The 11,051-nt window shown below is 38.2% G+C and overlaps 1 protein-coding gene across 1 annotated transcript; it reads right to left on the bottom strand.

Moving 5' to 3' along the window:
- Nucleotides 1-3,259: 3,259 nt before the first annotated feature.
- LOC111885895 (uncharacterized) lies at nucleotides 3,260-4,425 on the bottom strand. The gene is made up of 2 exons (XM_023882139.3): nucleotides 4,052-4,425; nucleotides 3,260-3,958 (listed from the first exon to the last, which is right to left on the bottom strand). Exons 1-2 carry the CDS (start codon nucleotides 4,250-4,252, stop codon nucleotides 3,509-3,511), a joined length of 651 nt encoding a protein of 216 aa, XP_023737907.1. The 5' UTR covers nucleotides 4,253-4,425; the 3' UTR covers nucleotides 3,260-3,508.
- Between the last annotated feature and the right edge of the window lie 6,626 nt (nucleotides 4,426-11,051).

Here is an 11,051-nt window from a genome sequence, read left to right as displayed (position 1 = left end):
ATATCAACCTTTTCCGGCTTTCCAACAACAACAAATGCAACAACAATACCAACAATTTCAACAATTCCAACAACTACAACAACTCCAACAACAATTGTCACAACAACAACAACCACCAATTTCACAACCACCACTTTCGCCGGATTTTGTTCTGGAAACACAACCTTCACCACCACCTCAACCAAAAAAGAAAAAAGGAAAAAAAACGGCCCGACCCACTACCACCCAAGAAAGGGTCCCATGGACAAAAGAAGAAGAAGAAAAGTTAGTTGAGGCATGGGTGGCGGCTTCCGAAGATCCAATTGTAGGAGATAGCCAGCCTTACGGAAGTTTTTGGGAAAAAGTCCGAGCCATTTTTTACGAGTTAATGGAAAGTCAAACTCGAAATGTCGATCAAATTACGTCGAAATGACGAGATATTCGACTAAAATGCACCGAGTTTGGAGGAATCTACAACAATCTCCTAAACATACGCAAAAGCGGCTCGAACGATTTTGATGTTTTCAAGGCGGCCATGGACCAATTTGAAAAAACAACGCCAACACGCAAAGTTTTTCCGTATATGAAATCGTGGCTAAAATTGAAAGACGCCCCAAAATGGAAAGAGCAAACGGAAGGAAGTTCCCAATCTTCCGGTTCAAAGCGTTCGAGAAACCCCGATGGAACTTCTCAACAATCGGATGGCCGAACACACATCGACATCAACGACGATCCGATAAATCTTGAAAACGACCAACCTCTTCGTCGGCCCGTTGGAAGAAATAAAGCAAAAAAAGCGGCGTCAACATCTTCGAATTCTAGTGTTATGGATATGTTTGGCGATAAATTTGATCGATATGTGCAACTTCAAGAAACGAAGGTCGAGGTGATGACTCGGATGGAACAAAAAATGATCGAAGCACAAACATCATTTCAAGAGGCACAAGAGACACTCCAAACAAAAACCGATATGGAAATCTTGAAAATGAAAGCGGACGACCTTGAGGGCGAAAACTTGGAACTTTTCCAAGCAATGAAAGAGTCGGTTCGAGCCCGACGTAGGCGTAGGGGGTAGTTTATTTTATGTATGGTTGGAATTTTTAGTTTTTTTTTATGTTTTTTTTTTTATTTTTTTTTTAAATTTAACTAATGTAATTTTTATTTTGATTGTTATTTTTATTTTATTTTTTAATTTCAATTAATTTAGTTTTTATTTAATGTAATTTGGTATTTTAATTTAATGGAAAAACTAGTATTAAAAAAATGTTTTTAATGTATTTTTGAATTAAATTTAAATAAAAAAATGTGGTGGAGTGGTGTGTTTAGTGGTAAGTATCCCATGTTAGTGGTAGTGGAATGTGGTGCTAATGTGACACCCACCACATATGTGGTATGTAGTGGGTATAACGGATGGTTTTATATACATGCGCTTTTTGAATTAACAAAAAATAATCACTTTTGCTCTCTTTTATTACGATACCGGTCCCCAATTTTCTATGGATTTTTTAATAACTTAAAAACTTACGTCCGATTTTGTTGAAAATTGAAATCCAAATTATAAAAATAGCCTTGCATTTTTCTTTGTTATTCAAAGATCATCCAAGTTATTTAAATGGTCATTCACGCTTTTTTTTTTTTTTTTTACTAACCATCCAAATACTTATTTTATTTAAAATTTTGGTGTTTTTCTAGTCCTTATCATGCATAATTTTTCTAGATGGGATTTTCTACATTGCATCCTCTTTTAATATAATAACTATTATTTGTATGTTCCTTAACAAAAAACCAATTAATATATAATAACTATTATTTGACAGTTTGTTAACAAAATATCAAGCTAACCACCAGGTTATGCAGACTATTTTTCAAAGTTTTTTTAATTTTAGAGTTTTCACCAAAATATGATTTTTTTTGCTAAACACTCGTCTTTTTTTTAACGGACACGAAAGTGGCAGTTTTCAAAATGCTTTGATTGTTCATTTTTGTTTTATTTTGTTTTGTAATTATTTCCTTTGCACTAACTTAATGGTTTATTGGTTTTAATATTTAATACGTATACTCTAAACCCGCTTCAATTTATTTTTCATAATATATATATATATATATATATATATATATATATATATATATATATATATATATATATATATATATATATATAATTTAATAACAAGTGCTCACGTACTTGTCTCCATACCATCATTGTTTTGGTTTTTATTTTATTTTGTTTGAAGGAAGTCATTTTTTGTTTTTGCTATAGGCCTCAAATCGACTTGAGATGACTCCGGATACACTTCGCATAAGCCAAATACTTGTTATTTTCTTGCATAAGCCAAGTACTTTTTATTTTCTAGTAGACCAACCCACTTCTAACGACTTTTTATAAATCACTTCCTTTTTAACTTTAAATCAACATTTCTAAATAATTTCAAATTTTGGTCCTTTGACTTTGTGTGGAGTCGGTATTTCTACAAATTAACTAAAAACATGAAATACAACTAGCAAGAAATCATAGGCCAATCATTGTTGGTTTGGTTCGGATAGATGGGGAGATGGTCTTTATGCCAAGTGATTTCATCATTTGAGCACCAAAGAAATGTTTTCTTTATAATTTTCTATATTTTTATACTTTATTTTTGTTATAATGTAATTTCCAATGTTTGTCAAACATAAAAGTTTTGGCAACCCCAACAAGATAACATCGCTCCAGCCCTAAAGAGTATCATGTGGCAGATAAATTAGGTATTAGAAAGCTAGATCAGTAATCAAAAATATATAAATTAATGAGTCCACATCTTAGGAACAAACCACATTAATTGTTGGGCTCATGCCTAGGTTGGTTTGTTGGTTGTCATCCACCTAGGGATCAACTGGAGCTACACGGCTAAACCTTATGGACTCATTGGAGTGTGAATTAGCATGTATATATTTTCATCATTTAAAATTTGCTAGAGACCATATAGACCGATAAAATTAGTTTACGTTTACTTTTACCCTCTCTATCAAACATGTCGGAGTCCCTTGTTGGCTAGACACATCTCAATCACTTGTTGGAGTCTATTAGGCTCAGAGAAATCTACGAAATTGTATATCCTATATCAATTAACTATCATGGTAGCTAATTGATATAAAATATGTAGATCCATATATATTTCTCTATGAAAAAAATATCGACTCCATATCAAGGGGTTGAACACATATATCCTTGTATCCTAATCAAACTAACAAAACAAATGCAATAAATTGTCTAAAGTACATTCCTTTTGCATGCATGAGACTGTTCTAGGGACATCCTTTTGGTTCTTATATCGAGCAGAAAAATGTAGACATAGACATATTTTGTTACTCCAGAAATACATCATGACCTCAATCTTATTATCTTACCCTTTTATACTTCCTAATGATTTTTGAATTGCATCTATCAATTAATTCGCTTGAGTTTTGTTCTCAGCTTCCTCAACATAACATGATTTCAAAACGGAAAAACTGATAAGTGGTGATAGAGATGGTAAAGCGTGCATCTTAAGAGCTAAAGTATCTTGATAAGTCTTGTGGTTTTATGCCACATCCAAGATTCCGATGGGGATTTGGGCAATGGTGGAACAAGAAGAGCCTTCCTACAGAGACCAAAGGGCCATCCCTCACAATGACAAAGCTCTCGCATGATAGATCGCCTCTTTCTATACGGTGGGAACTCGATACTACTCATGCTGGAACATCGAGAAATATTGGTCTTTACAGACATGAATGCTTGTGCTGCAGTCATAGAGCTTGAACACCGAGAAAGATGACTACAAGTAGAGTAGAATTCATCTTTTTCTTCAGCATCACTTTCATATGCATGCGGTATTTCGTTTCTAGGTGGAATTACTTCAATCGGTGAGAAAGAGAAACCCCATATGAAGCTATCCACCGAAAGTCCGAGCTTTCTCTTAGACTTTGCTTCCATGTATTTACTTAGAACCGCCGAAACAAAAACCTGAGGGAAAAATCATACGCATACAAACATGATATATATACAAATGAAGCGAGGAGGATACAGATATCATTCAAATGGGTAGAGGAACATTACTTCTTGTTCATCGTCGTAATTGCTGACATCATCATCTTCTTCTTCTTCTTCATATCGTTGTTGTTCGAGGGTTTGAGAAGAAAGTTCTCTGCAAAAGGTATAGCAGGTTGCAAGTGCGTCCTTGAGGAACTTGCATCGCTTGGAGGGGTTGGGTGGTTCTTCATGATGAAACAAACTCATGATTAAAAGGAAGGCATGCATGGCATTAAGATATGTTTATAGACCAAGTATATATACTAGTATTAGTATTCAAATTGGGATGATAGTAGCTAATTCAATAGAAATCGCAGGGGTTATTTTCTTCATTCTTTGGGTTGAAGACAAAGTAAAGAGACTTTTACATAATTTGAATCTTTTAATCCAACATCATACGATCCTTTGACAAGTATTAGGTACCAAATCGACGGCAACAGGTTGTCTCTTAATGTTCTTGGTTTGTGATCTTTGTGCTTCTACTATGCTTAGTGCTTCGAGTTGTTTAAGTTTTTACTTTAATCTTAAGTGATGGTAACTGTGACATGCCACCAAACTCTGATTACTACTTAAAGTAAAACTTATAATATAAAGAACACCCCTCCTTATCTCTCTTTTTTATAAAACATATCATTTTGGTAAATGTTAGATTATAAAATAAAAATAAAATATTAAACACTAACTTGGACACCACCCACGCATACCTTCGCCGCTTCTCAGAAAATGTGAGTATAGTAAATCACAAGAATATGATGTCATGATTAGTACATCAAATTATTTATGGATTATTACCTTATTCAAAAAGAAATTAATATATGAATTATCACTTTTTTCCTGCTTTTGCAATCATGAAAAAAATGTTGAGTTATAAAAAGAACAATTATTGATGTGTATTTTCATATTCTTATTGGCAATATGATTAGAGTATCTTGGTTGAATTTGCTATCAAATGTATAATTACAAATACAGTAAAAAGCAATATACAAACAAAAAAAAAGCAAGAGAAGCAAATATAAAGGAAGCTTTAAAAAAAATTAAGAACTTGGAGAAAGAGCAAAATAATATTTCAATATATTAGCCAAATTTTATAAAACTCATTATAGATTGCCTTTTGGTTTAACCAACACAAGATATTTTCCTAACCTTGGATGTAAAACCTGAAAATATTGGGTCGTTTTGTGTTAAACGAATTGTCCCCCCCCCCCCCCCCCCCTATTTTTCCTGTGATTCAATTATTTGTTCACTTTCAATTTCTTTTTTTGCGCATTTCTTATCATTTTTTTGATAAAATCTCAATTGCTTTTGTTTTGTCGATGTTTCATTCCTTCAATAGGTTATGAATATTCAATATTAACTCAATTTGATTATCGGATTTTGAATATTCGGCATCAGTTTAATCTGATTGTATTCTTTCTTGCAATCACGTTGGGTTGATGTTCATTTTCATAAGTTTTTTCGATTGTCCTTTTTGGAGATGTTGATTCATTAATTATGACAATTGGAGCTATAACCCGATAAATGGTATTGATATGGTTTAAAACTCATAACCTGTATTCTGTGAAAAGTAACTATATGAGATCCAGTCCTATCATTTCCTATGAAAACATATTTTCAGTATTTTTTTTCAAACATGCATTGCATTCATATAAAGACCCACACATTAATCCAAAATATTCAATGCATCGAGTACACAAGCACAAACTAAATCACCAATCTTTATTAAAGAAGCATAACAAAGTCAAGAGATGAGTTACAGGAAAGGTAACGTTCAAAATTACAAGAAAATTAACATTCCGCTAGAAATCATTGCAATAAGGCTCGTAAGCAATCATCTTTTTTTGGAAAGCAAGACAAGAATAAAATATCACATCTAGCAAGAAGCTAAGGAAGACATTACAAGATAGCAGCCATAGGCTTATTACACCAGCTCTCCCGATCTAAGTTTACCCCTCTTTCCGATCTAAGGTGAATCTGAAGATAGCCCAAATCATAATTTATGTTGGCAATTCTACCACAAACAGTTCTTTTAAGGTTGTTGGATTGAGAGATAACACTCCTCTCATTTTCCCCATGAATTGCCTTAACCACCTCCTTCCAAATCCCATTCAGACTGGTTCTGAACCGCCACCACCACTTCACCAAGAGAGCTATACTGAAAGCTTTGTGGCTACCAATATCTAACCAACCTAGCTCCTTACAGTTAATAACTTTTTCTGGATTGTTATTTTATTGATTCCATCTCTTCCCTGGTAAAAATCTCTTGATTTGATTTTGTTGGACTATATAACCACATGATAACCATGTATATAGTTATGGCCAAGTGCATTTATATATAAATAAAATGGCATCATAGATAACATACAAATGTAATAGAAGTAATTCTCCTGATAACCATGAATGTAGGAAACGAATGCTCATACATAGCTCCTTATCCATGAAATAGCTATCACTCGTAGGCATTTCATCATACACCAGCTAAGCATAACAAACCATATATAAGAAACAAATGTAAATGGATTCCGAGTATATTAAAGCCAATGAGAATATTGATTGTTATGAAATTAAGCAAAAAGTAAAACAAAACAAAGGAATTGAATAATCAGCCATGGACAATCAGATGGATGGAAAATGAATAGTCAAAATTAAATGAAACAATGGAATTTGAACAAAAGATAAAACCAATTCGAATTCCACATAAAATTAAGGGAAATAGAAACTGAAAAATCGAGTGAAAGCATAAAAGAAAAAAATAAGCGCATTCTGATTTCACTACAAAAAGGACGTAGCTTTTATAGGTTCTACACCCAACATTAGATACCTAACAACATTATATTCCCTGAGCCCATATATATATATATATATATATATATATATATATATATATATATATATATATATATATATTTATATATATATATATATGTTCAAATGAGAACATTTATTTAGTTTGAGAACATTTGAGAACAATTTTAAAAAATACGGAAGACGTCTTTTAAGTTTTAATGAAATTTAACATAAAGATTCTTTGTGATTTGCTTTTCATTCACAAAACAATTGACACCCCACTCCGATCTCCCCCCGCCCAACACCGCCTCCTTCCGCTTTATCATTCGGAGCTTCCTCCCTGCCTTCAGCTTTCCATTTTATAGCCCAATTCTCTTCGTTTTCCTTTGTAACATCCCGAAATTTCAGAAGTATTGTTGAAGGGATAAAGTGTGAATTAAGGTAGGGACTCGACGAGTACGTATTCTGACTCGCCGAGTCGGAGCGGGATTTGATCGCAGGTTAAGTGACCAACTCGCTGAGTCGGTAGCCGGGACTCGACGAGTTGATGCTGAAAAGAGAAAACCCTAATCTCGGGGGTTGTGCCCTATATAAAGAACATAACATCCTTTCTTCAGCCTCCTTACCACCCTTGAGAGCCTACAAACCCTAGAAATCGAGTGGAACTCCATTGATAGTGAAATTGGAGCTTTGGGAAAGGAAATCTTGAAAAGGGAACTTGAGGACTAAGGGATTACAGCAAGGGAGTGGTATAGATCCGAGGTCTACTTTAGTGGGGGCTTTCATTTGAGGTAATAATCTATTGCTTAAGCTCCTTTGAGTCTAGATCCTTTGTTGCTTGAGTTTTTGGGGCATTTCTAGAGTTATTTCGGGTTTGGAGGTTGGATCTGAGGTTGCTACCTTAGATCTGGACTTGAGAGGGCCCGAAAGATCATAAAGTTCCTTTCTAAGAGCCATTGGTGAAGCCCTTTACCTTGAACCCTAGCCCTAGAAGTGTTTTGGGCTTATATCTCCTTGCTCTCACGTAAAATTTGCAACTTTATGTGAGGGTTAGGCTGTAGAGGAATGGATCTATGGATTGGAGTCCCTGCATGGCTTGAAAAGCCTCTATTTGGAATGAGAACTGAAGAGACTCGGCGAGTCACATGGGTGCACTCGACGAGTTGTATGAATATGTGCATGGAATCGACGGGTTGAAAGAACAACTCGGCGAGTCTGTTGAAGATCGTCTGGGACTCGGCGAGTCTATGCTTGGACTCGGTGAGTCTGGCCATGGAACCCTAACCTTTTATGGTTAAGTCGTGAATCGATGAGTCGAGGGATGACTCGGTGAGTTGAGCAGGATGGGACTCAATGATCGTTGGACTCGATGAGCTTTTGGGTAACTCGGCGAGTTGAGTCGTGTTCTAAGAGTTTTCAGAGCATAGGGACTCGACGAGTCAGCGGGTTGACTCGGCGAGTAGAGTCAGTCAGGAAGTTTGACTTAGACTTTGACCAAGAGTTGACCAGTTGACTTCCAGGGGTATTTTGGTAATTATTGGTATTTATTGAGTTCAGTTATTTGGTATTGGCTAGTGGTGGAGATCGTGTCGGTGGTCGGAGCAACTTGGTTTAATCTTTTCAGTCGGCAGTTGCAGGTGAGTTATCCTCACTATATCAATAGGGTCTAAGGCTCAAAGGCCGGCCCTTTATCGGATGGAAATCCGGGTAGTTGTTTGTTATGTTATTGCTTTGTTATGTTTGCATCCTGGTAGTTAGGATGGTATATGTTAGAGACCTGGTTAGGGTCGGTATCCTAGTTTATAGGATGGTGCTATGCTAGTGACCGGTTAGGTCGGAATCCTGGTAGGGATGTGCTATGTATGTGATCTGCTAAGATCGGTTTGATTGGTTGTGAATTGGTATATGATTATATGTTTATGTGCACATGGTTGTTGGACCGGGGTTGGGTTGAGGCGGGTCCTGCTTTGTGCTGTAGGCCAACATACCCAGGGCGGACCGGTTATCCCGAAGGCCTAGCGAGTGGTCCGGATAGACTGTAGGCCCCAAGAGGACGAACCAGACGTGTCGAGGCTCGGAGAGTGGGCCAGGACGACTAAAGGCCCGGTGCGGGCGGACCAGTCATATTGTAGACTCTGAGAGTGGACCAGGTGGATTGAAGGCCCGGTGCGGGCGGACCAATCACACTGTAGACTCGATGTATATGGCTAGACTCAGAGGGTGGACCAGGTGGACTGTAGGCCCGGTGCGGCAGATCAGTCACACAGTAGACCGGAAGTGCATGGTTGTTCTGTTTTGGTTATGATATTATGTGCGTATGGTATTGTGGTTGGTATTTTGGGGGTATCTCACTAAGCTTTCGGGCTTATAGTTGTGGTTTAATGTTTCAGGTACTTCAGGAGACCGTGGCAAGGCAAAGTCGTGGTCGTACCGCTCCTCATGTTTATGTTTTATGATATGGTTCTGGGAATACTCTGATAATAAATGTATTGAAAACCTTTTCGTTATAATTTAATGAAATTGGGTTGTTTTTGAAAAGTTTAAATTGATTGAAAATTTTAGAGTGTTACAAGTTGGTATCAGAGCCTTGGTTTGAGTGAATTGGAGGAACATTCGTGTGAATCCAGTCTCAAATCAAGGAGAGTTTTCAAAAGAGAATTTAAAATGGTTTTCAAAAATGAGTAAAGGAGGACGCGGAGGTACGATCAGCCGGAGCTAGTAAGTAACCCCAAAATACCATACAAGTTATTTGATTATGTGATATGTTAGAACAACATGCTAGTACTAGGCTAGGGATCTTCATGAATTGCATGATTGAGTTGCCTGATTTTTAATGCCTGATAGCCTAGGGTTTCTTTATGTATGAGATTTCTAGTGTTCCTCTAGGAGTGAGGGTTGAGTGCTTGTTATGCATGTTCTTCACTAGGGTGTTGTGGTGATACTTGATATAAATATGGGTAGGTGTGGAAGGTAGTATGGGCCCGTACTACCGAAAGCACAGGAGCCATATGCATATCAAGGAAGTCACAACCCCTAGGGATGGGTTGGGAGTTGGTTCCCAGGTTAGTGAGAAGCATCTGATGTTTTGAAGTAATTTCAGTATGGTGGTTACAAGGAATGCTAGGAGCGGATCTGAATCAGGATCGGGAGCAGGAGGGGGCGGTCAGGGTGGATCAGCACCACCCGATGTTATCGGTCAGATGAGCACAAACGAGTTGGATGCTAGGATTCGAGAGATCCTGCATGATGAGGTTGCTACTATGTTCCGGGCCGAGTTGTCGGAACTGTTTGGGTCGATCAAGGCCGCTATGGTTGATTATTTTGATGAGCGCTATGCGGCTCTAGCAGAGACAGCAGCCGCGGCAGCCGCAACGGCTGTGGCAGCGGCAGGTGGAGGAGCCGGTCGGAGTTTTCAATATCGGGATTTTGATAATACGAAGCCCCCTACTTTCGATGGAGTTCAGGATCCGATCATTGCTATGAGGTGGTTGTCAGACGTGGAGGGTTGTTTCTTCACGTGTTCATGCCCTGCGGATCAGAGGGTGAGGTGTGCTCTGAACCTTTTGAGGCTCGAGGCGAAGTATTGGTGGAGGTTGACTACGAGATCTTATTCGGATGCACAGCGGGCAGCGGTTACATGGGATCAATTCCGGGAGATGTTCAGTACCCGTTATGTTCCTCGGGTTGAGAGGGAGAGATTGGCTCAGGAGTTCTTGGAACTAAAGCAGGATTCGGAGTCGGTGACAGAGATCACCAGGATGTTCACTGAGAGGGCGATGTTCTGTCCTGAGTTTGCTTCGGAGCAGGCTCAGATGTCCCGATATCTGAGTATGCTCAAGAGGGATATCAGGCAGTTTGTGTCTACGCAGAGGTGCGAGACCTTACTGGAGTTGCAGGAGGTCGCTCGGCTGCGTGAGTTGGAGATTGAGTTACAGTTGAGAGAGTAGAGACAGACCCCGGTACAGTCGCAGCCGGTGCCGAAACGGTCCAAGACCGTTAATTCCAGGTTCGGCAGTCAGAGCGGTCGCACTTGTGAGAAGTGCGGGAAGGGTCATACCGGAGTTTGTAGGACCGGTGGTGTGTGCCGCAAGTGTGGGAGAGAGGGGCATTATGCGAGGGATTGTTGTCAGTCAGCCCCAGTTCAGGATATGAGGATTTGTTATCAGTGTTATCAGGTTGGTCACATGAGGGCCAACTGTTCTCAGCTTGCTGCAGGATCGGTGTAGGCTCCAGCACCGGCCAC

This window comes from Lactuca sativa, chromosome 4 (assembly GCF_002870075.4).
Source record: "Lactuca sativa cultivar Salinas chromosome 4, Lsat_Salinas_v11, whole genome shotgun sequence".
In the NCBI taxonomy this organism is placed as follows: Eukaryota; Viridiplantae; Streptophyta; class Magnoliopsida; order Asterales; family Asteraceae; genus Lactuca; species Lactuca sativa.
Note: the sequence above shows the minus strand (reverse complement) of the source record. Positions and strands in the feature narration are given on the sequence as shown.